Consider the following 15,395-nt stretch of genomic DNA (forward strand, 5'->3'; position numbering starts at 1 on the left):
ACAATGGGAGACCAGAAGGCTGGTTCAGAGCAACCACAGAAGACTCTTTACCCATGAACTGGGGGCCATCTTATGAGATCTAACCATAGCTATCCATACAGGAAATAAAGGATTGAGCTCTGATGACCAGTGTCTGTCCTACCCCAATTTGCTTGGAGGCCTGAATCCCATGTAGCTCAGCTGGCTTATAACTCTGATCCAACGTGAGCTTCCATGTTGGTGGAAGACAATTATTACATCCAGGAGAGGCCTGAGCAGGGTGGAGGATCCACCAAACACTCACAGTGCTGGGGAGTACTTGAGCAGTCCTGACGTAAACTCTGCTGACGGCAAGCCTGCCTTGGGTTCTGCCGCTAATGTGGTTATCATTCCTTGTCCCCTCAGGGGCTTCGGGGAGAATCACCCTGGGAAGAGGTGACAGTAGCAGTGGCTTCTGACCCACCATGCAGTATGGATGGATGCTGTAGGCCAAAGCCTCCTGTGTCAGAGGACTCCTGGTCTTTCTCCCTCCAGGACTCATGGAAGGGCCCAGGGGAACATATATAGCCTACTTATAGGTTTCAGTAAACTGCTTTTGTACTGGTATGTTTTTGGAAAAGGATCCAACATTTATAAAATCAAAAGCCACATAAAAATCCAAATATTTGGCTCTTCTTGGAAAGCCAGGAGGTCTAGGAAACCGCTATTAACTCCACTATGTTGTCTCCCCACCCCTTAGGGACAGACCTGCTTGGTGGCAGCCAGAAGTAGAGTAATGATAGCCATAGCTGTGTGATTCTCTAGAAAGCCTGGGTACTCACATAAACCACTCCCCATACCATGAGCTCTGTCTCCCCTCAGTGTTGGGGTTCCTACCTGAGCAGTGACAGCCATGAGGTGAACGGCCCAGGGAGGTTAAAACATTTGGATTTCAGTTGTGGGTGATACACAGGTCTGCGGGTCCTGAGTTCCGCACACTCTTATCCCACTTGGCCAGAGGCACTGGAGGAGTTTTTGATCCATCTTTAGAACAGCTAAGTCGTCTCTAGTTTATAAGTCTTCTCAACACCACCCAGTGTTTCTTTTTTTTTTTTTGTGAGGAAGATCAGCCCTGAGCTAACATCCATGCCAATCCTCCTCTTTTTGCTGAGGAAGACCGGCCCTGAGCTAACATCTATTGCCAACCCTCCTCTTTTTTTTTCCCCTTTACTCCCCAAAGCCACAGTATAGTTGTACGTCATAGTTGCACATGCCTCTAGTTGCTGTATGTGGGACGCTGCCTCAGCATGGCCAGACAAGCGATGCGTTGGTGCGCGCCCAGGATCCGAACCCAGGCCACCAGTAGCGAAGTGCGTGCACTTAACCACTAAGCCATGGGGCTTGGCCCCACCCAGTGTTTCTGTACTAATGATGCTCCTGCATGGCCCCTATGGGTCTCAGATTAGTGTTAGGGGTCTCAGATTAGTGTAACTGCCTTTCCCTGCACAGCCACAGCTGATGGAGAACTGTGCCTGCTCCTCTGACCAGGATGGCATGGGCCCATAGTTTACCAGTCTCCCCAACCCCCTATTACCCCACACCGTGTTTCTCCATCCACAGAGAGTACCCACTGGGCCTCTGCTGGTCTCCCAGGGTCATATCTCTATCAGGAACCAGAAGCCTCTATCTGAGGCTTCTCCTCAGACAGATGGAAAAACCCAGACTTCTCCCTGGGAACTAGGGACCTGCCACCCAATCCAACATTCTAGTGTTGCAGACTAACATACTCCCTCCTCAGGGTGAGCTCTGTGCTCAGGTAACTCTGAAACAGACAACCATGTTCACTCCACGAGCCCTTCAGACAGCAACGCAAAGTAGGCCACAATAGGACAGAGCAACTTTCTGCATTCCCACCATACTCTGAGCAGATGCTGTTGGGTGTCCCCTACCAGCCATCCCCCACACTACCCATTTCTTTTCTCAACAAACCCCAACACAACCCCCAAAATTAAAGGTGACTTGACCAATAAAGTCTTTCTTATCACACAGTATAGAGCAGACCAAGGTAGATGATCCCAGGGGAGGGTGATTTGTGGGCTCACTGGACACATCACTGGGATTACATGCAGACTTGATGCCATCCATGAGGAACAGGTATCTTCTTGAGAAGCCCAAACTGGCCATCCCTCAAGGCTCCTCGACCAGCGTGGGGTCAGCTCATTCCCTAACCCTCTCAGAGGCAATGGGAATGAAGCCATTCCAATGGGCCCAGGACAATCCAGATTCCCTCCAGGAAAGGGGAAGGGAGGCACAGGGAGCTGTTTTCTCCATGCATATGTAGTTGACTGCTGCAAATATTTGGTTCCACGCACGCTGGAAAGAGGTTTATGCTCCAGGGGGGAAACAGCTCTGCCCAGCTTCCTGGACTGCTCAGAAAAGGCAGAGCAGCTTCTGAAGGCTTTCCCATAGTAATGGTACCTGTAGGTAATTTCTCTGTGAGTATTCTGCTGCATGAAATTTGACTTAAGATTTTTCTCACAAAGGCCACTTCCATAAGGCTCCATTCAGGTATGAATCCTTTTATGCTGAGCAAGGTTGCAGAGGCGGCTGAAGATTTTCCCACAGTGGCCACATTCATAAGTCCTTTCTCTGGTGTGAACTATCTGGTGTCGAACAAGTGTGGACCTTTCAGTAAAGGCTTTTCCACACTGGCTGCACTGATACGGCCTTTCTTGTGTATGAACTCTCTGGTGACGAACCAGGTGAGAGTTATTGCTGAAGGCTCTCCCGCATTCACTACACTCATAAGGCCTTTCTCCGGTGTGAACTCTCCAGTGATAAATGAGGCTAGACTTTCGGCTAAAGAACTTCCCACATTCGCTGCACTCATAAGGCCTTTCTCCAGTGTGAACTTTCTGATGTTTAATGAGAATGGAGTTTTGGCTAAAGAATTTCCCACATTCACTGCACTCATAAGGCCTTTCTCTTGTGTGAACTCTCCAGTGCTCAATGAGACTGGAACTGTGAGCAAAGGCTTTCCCACATTCACTGCACTCATAAGGCCTTTCTCCAGTGTGAATTCTCCAGTGCTGAATCAGGCTGGAGCTGCGGCTGAAGGCTTTTCTACATTCACTGCACTCATAAGGCCTTTGCCCAGAATGTACTTTTTGGTGCTGAACTAGAGTGGAGCTATTGCTGAAGGCTTTCCCACATTCACTGCATTCAAAAGGCCGTTCTCCACTGTGAACTTTCTGATGTCGAAGGAGGTGGGAACTTTGGCTGAAGTCTCTTCCACATTCACTACACTCAAAAGGCCGTTCTCCAGTATGAACTTTCTGGTGCTGAGCAAGGTTAGAGTTATTGTTAAAAGCTCTTCCACACTCACTGCACTCATAAGGTCTTTCTCCAGTGTGAACTCTCCAGTGCTGAATGAGAGCAGAACTGCGGCTGAAAGCTTTACCACACTGATTGCATTCATAAGGTCTTACCTGGGTGTGAACCTTCTGGTGCCGAAGGAAATTGGAGCTTTGACTGAAGGCTCTTCCACATTTGCTGCACTCAAAAGGCCTTTCTCCAGTGTGAACTTTCTCATGCCGAGTGAGGTGTGACCTGTTACTGAAGGCTTTCCCACATTCACTGCACTTGTAAGGCCTTTCCCCAGTGTGAATTCTCTGGTGATGAACAAGTGTAAGTTTGTGGCTGAAGGTTTTCCCACAGTCGCTGCACTCATATTTTACTCCACTGTGAAATTTCTGGTGCTTCCTCAGTTTAGATGGGTGACTAAAGGGCTTCCCACACTCCTTACACACATGAGATGTTTCTCCAGTATGACATTTTTGGTGATTAACAAGGGTTGATTTCTCCTCTAAGGAATTTCCAACTGTTGGGCATCTAACTGGTATCCCTTCAGAGTGAGCGCTCAAGTGGTTGAAGAGGGCAGAGCTCTTCTGGAAGGCTTTTCTACAGTCACTGCACTTGAAGAGCTTCTGTGTGTTATGAAGTTCTAGGAGCTGCCCAAGACCGGAACTGTGGGGAAAGGCCTCCCGGCACTCTGTGCTCCTACGTGGCTTCCCACTGCTGTCAGGGGCTGGGTGCTGGATGAGGTCATGGCTTCCTGAGACCTCCTTACCACCTTCCCTGCAAGTGAAGGGCTTCTCTGACAGGCAGACTATAGAGCTCTTCACAGACGAGTTCCTGCCCTTGTCCCATATGAAAGGCTTCTCTCCACTGTGCTCCTTCTGGTGCTGGTGAAGGTGTGCACATGCTCCACAGGCACAGGGGGTCTCCTCAGGAGGTGTTCCTTGATGTTCGTCCAGGTGCAAAATGTCTTTTAAGAATGGGCCACACAAGTCACAGGTGTCAGCCTTTGGGGTGGAATACTGTGTACTGGGGATCCTGACCTGTGAGATCCCTTCTACAGAAGCATTTGGCTTGGAATGGGCTTCCTCATCTTCCACTCCATGCCAACAACCTGAAAGCAGAGAAATTTCCAGTTAACTGAGTGTTCCACTGGTGGAAAGCATGACTCATTAGAAATGTGTGACTGACACATACAGGAATGGGTCCAAGGGATTGCTGACAGGTCACAGGAGCCAGAATAAGAGTGAAGGGCCCACTGGACAGGATGAGGGCCAGCCAAGCCACAGACTAAAGGAGGCCTCATCAGAGGCAAGAACACAGAGACGGGGCAAAGGACTTGAACAGATATTTCTCAAAAAAGATACAGTCACGTGCCATACAACGACCACTGCATATATGACGGTGGTCCCACAAGATTAGTACCACATAGCCTAGCTATGTAGTAGGCTACACCTTCTAGGTTTGTCTAAGGACACTCTATGATATTTGCAAAATGATGAAATTGCCTATCAATGCATTTCTCAGAACACAGCCCTGTTGTTAAACAGCACATGACTGTGTGTTTGTACATACATATATACATATATATATATATACCTATATGTAAATACATATATATACACAAATGGCTGATAAGCATGTGAAAAGATGCTCAACATCATTAGTCATTAGAGAAATGCAAATCCAAGCCACAATGAGCTATAACTTCACACCCACTAGGACAGCTGTAAGAGAAAAGACAATAACAAGTGTTGATGAGGCAGCAGAGAAATTAGAACACTGGTAGACTGCAGTGGGAATGTGAAATGGTGCTGCCAATTTGGAAAACAGTTTGGCAACTCCTATGTATCTACCCAAGAGAAATGAATACATATCTACACAAAAACTTGAACATGAATGCTCACAGCAACATTTTTCATAACAGTGAAAAAGTGGAAACAAGCTAAATGCCCATCAACTGATGAATAGATAAGCAAACTGTGGTATAGCTATACAGTGGAATGTTATTCGGCCATAAAAAGGAATGAAGTACTGATATGTGCTACAACATGGATGAACCTCAAAAACATGCTAAGTGAAAGCCAGTCACAGAAAAACATATATTGTGTGATTCCATTTATATTTAATGTCTAGAATAAGCAAATAAATTTACATAGTCATAAAGTAGATTAGCAGTTGTCTAGGACTGGGGGGGAAGGGATAAGGGAGGATAGTAATGGGTACAAAGTTTCTCTTTAGGTGATGAAAATGTTCTAAAATTAGATTAGGGTAATATTTATGCAACTATTCAAACATACTAAAAACCACTGAATTGTATACTTCAAAGAGGTGAACTTGCGCCGGCCCCGTGGCTTAGCGGTTGAGTGCGCACGCTCCGCTACCAGTGGCCCAGGTTTGGATCCCGGGCACGCACTGACGCACCGCTCCTCCGGCCATGCTGAGGCCGCGTCCCACATATAGCAACTAGAAGGATATGCAACTATGACACACAACTATCTACTGGGGCTTTGGGGGAAAAAAGGAGGAGGACTGGCAATAGATGTTAGCTCAGAGCCGGTCTTCCTCAGCAAAAAGAGGAGGATTAGCATGGATATTAGCTCAGGGCTGATCTTCCTCACAAAAAATAAAATAAAAATAAAAATAAAATAAATAAAATAAAATAAAATTAAAATAAAATTTAAAATAAAATTAAAATAAAATAAAATAAAATAATAAAATAAAATAAAGGGGTGAACTTTATGGTATATCTCAATAAAGCTGTTTTTAAAAAATGTCTCATGCGGGAAGGGACAGAACCTAAGCATGGCCCCACAATGGGTCACCCAGCTAGGAACTGGTCAAGCTCAGTCGGATCCATTAGGCAGACCAGAGATGCCTGATCCCTAGCCTCTGCTCCCAGAAGGCCCCTGGGCAACAGCTATAGGATTGCTCTTGAGGCTGCTCAGGGGAGACAGGGGTAGTGCACACAGCCCAGTTCCAGCATCCACAGCACCTACAACAGGAAACCTGAGAAGCAAGCAGCCTCCATGGTCTGGCTTTGGGATGAACAGAACTTTCTATGGGCTGAAGGCATAGGGCAGAAGCTGGTCACCATGCTGGAGCAGGCCATAAGGGCCTTACCAAGTGAAGTCACGAGCTCAAAGTTCTCCAGCATCACGTTGTGGTACAGGTGCCTCTGGGCTGCATCAAGGAGCCCCCACTCCTCCTTAGAGAAGTACACGGCCACATCTTCAAAGGTCACTGGACTCCGAAATGGTGGGACAGCTGAGCCAGGGGGCCAGCAGGTGAGCTGAAAAACAAACAAAATAGTCAAATGGACACATCCAGGCCCTTGGCCTATGACCCAGAGTTCTGCCACATCTACCACTGGCACTTCCTCTTCTCATGATCCCCTCAGCTCCTCCTCCTTCTCAGGCCCCCACCTCAGAGGAGATAACAGGCCCTGACACCACTGGTATCTTTCTCTCCATGTAGTTCCACTGGTCCCTGTATCGAGGCCAGTCCAACCCGGAGGAACAAAAGGAAGGTGGGCAGATGGACGCTGTCTGAGCTCTGGGCTGGCATGCAGCAGCCACACCACTGGCCAATTTCCCTGTGTCCCCCAGATCACCTCCCAAATACAAGACAATTTGGGCTCTCCTTTCTTCCTTGAGCCTCTAGTACCAGGGCCTTGGACCCACTGGTTTACATTCCCTTACCTTGTACATATCACTCTTTGGACCACACCATCCTCATATCTCCACCCTCCTCCCCACTATCACCTGTCCACACCACAGGCATCTCCCTAGTGTCCCCACATCCCACTGTGCACATGGCATACCTGACAAAGGCAACCAGGATCCAAACCCACCCTAGCCTGCCCAAGATCTCCAAGAACTCCCACTGCCAGGGGCAGCCATCACCCCTCCAGCTAATGCCTCCCCTCCTCGCCCTTCACTTCAGCCTTCACCTCCCGAGAACTACAAGTAGATCTCAAACACCCCTGCTCTCTTCACCTCTGCCCTTTCACATGCTGTCCCCTCACCAGTCATAGCTGTCCTTGTTCCTCCTAACACATAATACCAGACCCACTAGCCCCATCCTCGGCTTGGGGACTCTTAGCTTGGGCTGACCCTTTTATGCCCCTGCTCCTCCAATAGTATGACAAAAGCCCCAGGCCCCAAGGAGGATGGTCATAAAAACCTGGTGAGCTGTAGAGAGGTAAACCAATCTAATCTCAGGCCCCACTGCCATCCTACCTCTATTACTTCCATGCTTCATTTTTTTGTCCCAGGTCTACTCTCTGCTCAGAGGTTTGATCACCATGCTGAATCCAACCCACAGCTGCACAGCATCCACACACAGCCTCCACTCTTTGAATGCCTCCAGCCTGGACCTGGCATAAATCCATACCCGCATGTTAAGAGGCACACTGGCACCTCAATTTGGCAGTCTTTGGGACATCTCAAATACAGTAAGGCCAAAACCCAACTCTTTATTTTTCCTCTGTAAACTACTCCTCATACCAATCCACATCTGAAAACCTATCAGGGTCAACCCTGATCTCTCACTGCCCCACATCAGGAAATCTAGCGACCCTACTTAAAAAGCAGATCCAGGAGCCAACCATTTCTCCCACCTCCACAGGCTCCCCTCCGGCCCAGCCACTGGGTTGCTGCAGTCACCTCCATGATGGTGTTTCTGCCTCCAACCTCACAACCCCTCAACCCCACCCAGTCTGTTCTCCACTCACATCCAGAGGCAGCCTGTTAAGAGTTGAGTCAGATCACCTCCATCCTCTGCTCTAAACTTTCCACAACTCCCACCACACTCAGAAAAGAGGCCCAGCTCCTCAGCCTGCCATTCCATGCCCGACTCCGGTCCCCCTGCTCTCTATTTCCACCAGACGAAACAGAGACCTGCGGTTCCCTGAACACTTCCACCTTATACTCACTTCCAAGCAATTTGCACACGCTGGTCCCTGTGCCTGGGACACCCTTCCAGACCTTATCCTACAGGATTCCAGAAATGTGAGCCCCTCCATACAACCTCGGGCCTGGATTCAGGATTCGAGGGAAAAGGGACCCTCAGGGCCGAGACTCATGTGTAGGCGAAGAGGCCAGGACGTCACCACTCCCTGCACCGCGGCTCCAGGATCACGAGGGCGGGGGCACTCACACTCACTTGCGCCACATCCATCAGCGACGCCGCGGCCCCGTCGGAACCTGTAGGCGGGGCGGGGCCGTGGGAGGCGGCGAAGGGCCGAGCCCCGCGTGCTTCTACGAGCCCCACGCCCCACTGAGCGGGTGACCGCGGGCCGAGGTCGCACTCAGGGCCTCAGTCTTCACCGGGAAACATGCGCCCGAAGACCGTGGGAGGAAGGCGGGGTGCAGAGACTCGCGGCGTCTGTTCCACACCCGGGAAACCGGGGCTCGGGAAGGAGGGCTCATTGGCCGGGGGTGAACACGGGTGCAGAAGTGCGTTGACGCTCCCGGCCCTTCCCCGCCCCTTCTCCCGCAGTCCCAGCGACAGTCCGCGGACCGGCCCCACCCCCGCAAAATGAAGCCTGCAATGGCGACGACGGAAGTCCCGCCCCATCCTCGGCGGCCCGCGCGGAAACGCCCGTACCGAGCCTTCACTGGCTCAGGGCCCGCCACCCACTGTGACGCTTTTTCCTCAGCGTGTCGCGGTGCAGCTTGGTCGTTGTTTAAGTGATGAGAAAGGGCGCACTCCGCGTCACTGCTCACGCGACGCGAACTACGTTACCCAGACAGTCGCTCGCCGTGCGTCCTGTCCTGGCCAATGAGGGCCCAGGAGAGGGGGGCGTGCGGACTTTGGCCAATGATAGCCTAGGGAGGAGGGGCGTTTCCGGAACGGCAGCGCCGGGGGACGGGATTTCCGGTGTCGGACCGTCGCTTTGGTGTCTGGCTTTTTTTGTCTGCCTGAGGCGGAGGGGCGGAGTTGGCGGGCTGGTGTCGGCGTCCGGCAGGCTCCTCGGGCCCGCGGAAACGGGAATGGGGAAGGCACGAGCGTCGAGGAGGTCCTGCCTCCGTGCTCTATACGCCCCGTGCCCGCAGCGAATGTCCCGCCTCCCAGAGCCCTCACAGCGCGGGGGTGTCGGCCCAGGCCTCTGCCGAAGCCCGTCCGTACCCCTGGCCGCCCCGGATTCTCGCCCTTGGCGTTGAGTCCGCTTTACGGAGCGGAATGGAGGCTCAAAACCCACTTGTTCTGAGGTCATGACCCAGCATGTGGCTGGACTGAGGGTCATCACTGTGATCAGTGAGCCGATGGACCAGGCACGGGTGAGGAAGTCTCCTGGTCCCGTCCGGCTGGACTCTAGCCCCAGTGTCCAAGTCCCCGATTGAGCCCCAGGCCTCGCTGTTCAGGACAGCGGAGCCTTCACAGGTGGGATTTCCATTTCAGAATCCGGTATGATAAGATGTGGAGAGTACAGGCAAGAGGGATCTGCACGTGCAAAGACTCGGAGGTGAGGCTGACCTGAGAGCGTCAAGGAAAGTTCTCATGTCTGCACTGCAGGGAACGAAGAGCATGAGGAGAAGAGTCCTGTCTCTGTTGACGGGCTGAATGTGCTGGGAGCCAGACAACATTTTGAATAGAAGAGGGATGGCGGTGATCCGAGTTACAGTTCTGAAAGCATCCCAGTGGATGCTGAGTGAGCACACTGAATGAACACACTGGAGGGAGAGGGGTTGTGGCCGGGTTGAAAGCAGGGAGATACATGTGGATGCTGCTGCAATGTTCTTCAGGCAGTTATGATGGTGGCCTGTCCAGAACAGAAGCAAGAAAGGTGGGAGAAGTGATCAGATTCTGGATAGATTTTCAAGATGGAGTTGATGGGATTTCCTGCCACATCTGTGGAGTGAATGTAAGTGGGGGATGATGGACTGTCCCAAGGGTTTAGGAAGAATGAGGTGCTGCCCCTGGAGATCAGAGTTGGCAGGAGGAGGATGTTTTGGGGAAGATTAGCAGTTGGATTTCGTGGGTGTAGAGTCTGACCTCTGAGTGGAGGTGACACATCCGCTCATGAACACGCGGAGTTCTGGTTTGCCCTCCATATGTCCAGCCTGCGGTGCACTGGTGGCCTAGACCAGGGATGGGCCTGAGAATGGGATTTTGGAAGGAGTGTCTTAAGTTGTGGTTAAAATGGATCCTGAGGTGAGCGTGGGGCATCCAGACTAAGGTAGTGGAGGAGGTGGGTGCAGAGAAAGAGAATCACTGTCCAAAGACCAGTGGATCTGGGGAGCGTGCACCTCCAGGAGGAGGGCCCATGCTGTCAGATGTGAGAGGGCGCAGGTGTGTCAGGGGACAGGGCTAGGAAGATGTAAGGGCAAGCGGCTGGCATGGTAGAGACTGGGGTCCCAGGTCCCTTGCCCAGTGCTTAGATCGCATCCATGTGCCCCCCAGCCCAGTGTTGCAGGGCCCAGTTACTTTGAGGACAAGGTCACATATCTTTCAGGAAAAAAGTGGGCTCCTTTTTTGAGGAGCCCAATAGCTGGTGCTGTCCTCAGTGGGTCAGGCCGCCGTGTTCCCTGGGAGCGGTGCTGCTGGCCCTGGTGCTGGCCCACGTCCTGCTACCTCTTCCAGACTGCTCTACAAACAACCCCAACACCTTTTGCCTTGGGACCTTGACCTCCACGGTCCAGGGTCAAAAGTTTCACAGCCCAAGTAGCAGATCATAAGAATTACTGCCTTCATCCCGCCCACCCCCAGTGTGGTCACCCAACTTGAACACAGCCAGGAGGCCTGGCTGGCGGACAGGGCAACGTGAATCAGTCCATGACCAGAGAGGCCCATGGAGCACCAGTCCTGGTGAGTGCAAGACAGGAGTGGGAGGGCCTGTGGCAGTGGGCTGGTCTGTCACCTGGTACCTGACCTGTGCCTTCTGTAGCCCTGGTGCTGGAGTCAGTAGCCATGGCTTTATTTTATCTTTCTGACCCTTCTGACTCCATCCTGCTTTCCCCTGACTCCCATCCCCTGGTTGACCCCTCTCTGTTCTCTGCCTCTCACCCTTTCTCCTTCTCCGCTCTTATGGCCAGGTCCTCACCATTGGTCTCCCTTTAACATGTCCTAGGCTGATATGTAGCCTTAAATAGTTCTTGAAACCTGTTCCTCCAGGAGACTGGCTTGTTCCCTCTGAGGAAGGTGGGCAAAGGGTTGATAGTCTGAGGCCTGGACTCCCCTCAGTATACAGCACCTATCTGTCACCAGACCCTGAGGCCCTGCCAACTCCACGTTTTGCAGAACCCGCAGAGAACTGACACTGAAGAGACACCTGATAAACGCATAGCATATGGAGAGTGTTCAAGGAGAAGCAACCCTTTTCTACCACCAGAAAACTTCAGAATGGGAAAAAAGTCCTAAGTACGTTGGGAACCTGGGAAGACCTTCACTTTTGTCTTCATCCTGAGAAAGTGGGAGTGTGTTCACATCTTTGAATGTTCCTAGTGTGGTAACATGGGAAAGCCTCTAGCCAGAGCTCTGTTCCTTGTGAGCACCAGAATGTTCGCCCCAGAGAAAGCCCTTATAAGGGCAGGGAGTGTGGCCTAGCCTTGAGCAAAATTTTGCATTTCCCCCTGCACCAAAACATCCCCAGTAATAAAGGACTCAGAAGTGCAGAGAATGTGGGCACCTCCATTCAGAGCTCCTCTCTAATTAGCACCCAGAAATTCACACCAGAGGACACTTATACAAATGCAGTAACTACGTGGAACCTTTCAGGAAAATATTGAACCTGTTTCACACAAGCCCTATTGGAGAAAGGCATAATGAGTACAGCTAATGTTGGAAAGCCTCGTCTCACAGATTTAATCCTGTTTTGCAGCAGCAATTTACTAAGTTGTGAGTGTAGTAAGTAGGAGAGCAGAAAACTGCAGTTTCTGCTTTGTTCTGTGTAGAATGACACACTGGAGAAAGCCCCCAGGAGTACAGCCAGTGTGGGGGAGCTGTTGCCCACAGCTCCCACCTCGCCCAGCACCAGAAGCTTCACTCGAAAAAAGCTTTTTGAGAGCAGTGAATGGAGTCAAGTTTTCAGCTGCCTTTTTTTTTTTTTAACATTTCATTTTAAATAATCAGCCTCTTTTTTTTTTAACTTCATTCAGTGAAAAAGAGTTAACACCCAAGAAAGACCCTATATGAGTAGCCTTCAGCCACAAGCTGACTTCATATAGAAGAACCTCCACCTGGGGAGACACTTCATGACTGCTTTGCATGTGGGGAAGCCTGTAGGGGCCACATTGTACTTTGTGACCTGCTGAGGGACTTGGGGAGAACTTTCGCACTGCTGGGTCCTGTGGAAGAAGCCTTTCTGTGTTGATGGTCACCCCCCAACAGCGTAAGCAGACCCTGTTCCCTGCTTGCACTCCCCTGGAGGGATGGTGAGTGGCCCTGGACTCACTGGAGTGGCGTCGTGCTGCTTACCCGTGACTGAGTTTGGCATGGACATGACTCCCACTGTGAGCGAGGGGCCTGATGGGGTGGTTTCTGGGGGGGCTTCTGGGTAAGTTGCCTGTTGTTCATGGACATTGTGAAGTCTGCCTTCATTGAGCTTCTTCTAGTTTGCATGACATAAAGGTTTTCTGCATTCCTGTCATCACCCAGCCCTGGTACTGTGACCTCAGACTGCTCCGAACTGTTTGGTAATGAATACCTCACCAATTAATTCACCTTTGATGCTGGATTCCTGTTTAGCAGATGGAGTAAATTGAAAACAGAACAGAGGTGCTCCCAGACTGGCCATCAGGGCCCCTGGAGCACCTGACAGAGGACACAGCAGCAAGGCATGGAGCATCTCTGTCCAGCTGTGACCCAGTTTGCATTTCTACCCCATCTCCCCTGGGAAAGAATGAAAGCCTCTGTGTTCTGAAGCTTCTGACCTAGAGTTTGCCTGGGGAAGGCAGTGGTTGGCCTGGAAGAAGCAAGATGATGGTCTCTGTTCCGGGGAGTGTCTCCCCCAGCAGTGTTGAAAGGAAGTCCTCTGGAGGCCAGGCCCTGGTAGTGTATCACCCCCTCGTATTCCAACAAGGACCAGGTAGGTACTGTAAGTGGGTAAGTAGACACTGGGTGTGAGGAAGTAGGGCATGGGGGAGCCTGGCAAACTGCTCGATGGTTGGGCCCTCATAGGATGAGGGTGTACACTGGGTCTGAAGGCCTGTAGCCATGTATGTCTCCCACAGCTATACTCGTAATGTAAAGGTTTTATGCATTCCTGTTGTCTCCCAGAGGGCTGGATACTTTTAGTAATCACCACATGGTCAGGAACTCCTGGACTATGAGAAAGAACAGCCCATAGTCCTGTTTGTTAAATAGCTTTATTGAAGTACAATTTATGTATTATAAAATACACCCATTATAGGTGTACAATTTAATGATTTTTAGTAAATTTATAGAGTTGTGCCACCATTATCATCTCACTCCATTGCCATTGCTGCAAAAAGTTCCTTTGGACACTTGTAGACAAAACCCACTCCTACGCCCAGCCCCTGGCAACCACTAACTTTTATATCTCTATACATTTACCGTTTTTGGATATTTCACATCACTGGACTTATACAATATGTAGCCTTTTGTGTATAGTTTCTATCACTTAGCATAATGTTTTTGATGTTCATTCGTGTTACATCATGTGTCAGTATTCCATTTTATTGCTGAATAATATTCGCTTGTATGGATTGTCTTGACATGAGTACAGCCATGTTTGGCCGCTCCATTGACCTACAGCCACCAGCACAAAAAGAAATATAAAAGCTGCTTTCTGCGTGGTGGGAACTGGCCCTTCTCCCATGGAGAGAGTTGCAATGTGTAAAAATTTCAAGGCCCTTTGGGTGCCGCAGCCTGGGGCAGACTGGCCATCTGTGCTGGGCTGGGACGATAAGCAGGGTAAACAATGCATGTACACAACTACTGGGCTGGGACGTATGCCACTGATAACCATTTGTGCGTGGGAATGCAAAATGCTTGCTCTGTAAACTCTGTAACTGCTTATATAAACTGCTGAAAACTGAGGCCTGGTGCGAGTTCCACCTGTGGAAGGGACGCCTTGCCCAGGACGTGTGATTCCTGCCCAGCCGTGTCGATTGACAGGACTCTCCCAGCAGTGGGGCATGGATGTTGTGAGTAATTGATTTATTGTGAAGTAATTGATCTGATGTGTTCTCTTTTCGGTCAACCTGGTGTTTCTCTTTCCGGTTGATTGTGTCATTTCCCTTCAGTCGATCTGGTGTTTCCCTTTCCGATCAATCTGATGTTTTTCCCTGTTCTTATATGACCTATTCGAATCTGCTGCTATCTCAGCCGTTGAGGATGTTTTCCCTTTCCAGTCAAGCTGGTGTTTTTTCCCTCTTATTATTTGACCTATTCGGATCTGTTTGCAGACTATCGCCTTTACTATCCTCTATATAATAAAGTATACCTTCAGTCCATTTGCTTGGAGTGGAAAGTGTTTTTTACATCTCTGATCGAATCCCTGAACCTCTCATAACATGGATATACCACATTTTCTTTATCTACCACCCGTTGGTGGACTTTTGAATTGTTTCCAGTTCTTGGGTATTATGAATAATGCTGCTAGGAACATTTGCTTACAAACCTTTGTGTAGACGTATATTTTCATTTCTCTTGTGTCGATTCCTAGGAGTGGAATTGCTGAGTCATATCATAAGTTTATTTTTAACTCTTGAAAAACTGCCAAACTGTTTTCCAGAGTGGCCGTATCATTCATATTAGCACCAGCACTGTAGAACTATTCCAATTTCTCCACCTTCTTATCAGCGCTTGGTGTTGTTTGTCATCCTAGTGGGTGTGAAATGGTATCTCAATGGATTTTTTAAAATTGTGGTAAAATATGCATAGAACTTATCATTTTAACAATTTTTAAGTGTACAGTTCGGTAGCATTAAGTAAATTCACACAGTTGTACAACTATCATGCCTATACATCTCCAAAACTTTTTCATTATCCTAAACTGAAACTCTGTACTCATTAAACCGTAATCTCAATGGGGTTTTAATTTACATTTTCCTAATGAATAATGATGTTGGGCATCTTTTCATATGCTTATTAACCATCTAGTCATCTTTGAT

The 15,395-nt window shown here is 49.7% G+C and overlaps 1 protein-coding gene across 4 annotated transcripts; it reads right to left on the reverse strand.

Moving 5' to 3' along the window:
- Positions 1-1,655: 1,655 nt before the first annotated feature.
- On the reverse strand, positions 1,656-8,696 carry LOC131397547 (zinc finger protein 132-like). Of its 4 annotated transcripts, none has more exons than XM_058530632.1 (3): positions 8,482-8,696; positions 6,439-6,607; positions 1,656-4,429 (listed from the first exon to the last, which is right to left on the reverse strand). In XM_058530632.1, the coding sequence occupies exons 1-3, from the start codon at positions 8,494-8,496 to the stop codon at positions 2,523-2,525; spliced, it is 2,091 nt and encodes a 696-aa protein (XP_058386615.1). In that variant the 5' UTR covers positions 8,497-8,696; the 3' UTR covers positions 1,656-2,522. The 4 variants fall into 4 exon arrangements, with proteins under 4 accessions (XP_058386615.1, XP_058386614.1, XP_058386613.1 ...); XM_058530631.1 differs by having other exon boundaries at positions 8,476-8,696; XM_058530630.1 differs by lacking the exon at positions 8,482-8,696 and adding an exon at positions 8,252-8,466.
- Between the last annotated feature and the right edge of the window lie 6,699 nt (positions 8,697-15,395).

Source organism: Diceros bicornis, chromosome 34 (genome assembly GCF_020826845.1).
Source record: "Diceros bicornis minor isolate mBicDic1 chromosome 34, mDicBic1.mat.cur, whole genome shotgun sequence".
NCBI classification, from domain to species: Eukaryota; Metazoa; Chordata; class Mammalia; order Perissodactyla; family Rhinocerotidae; genus Diceros; species Diceros bicornis.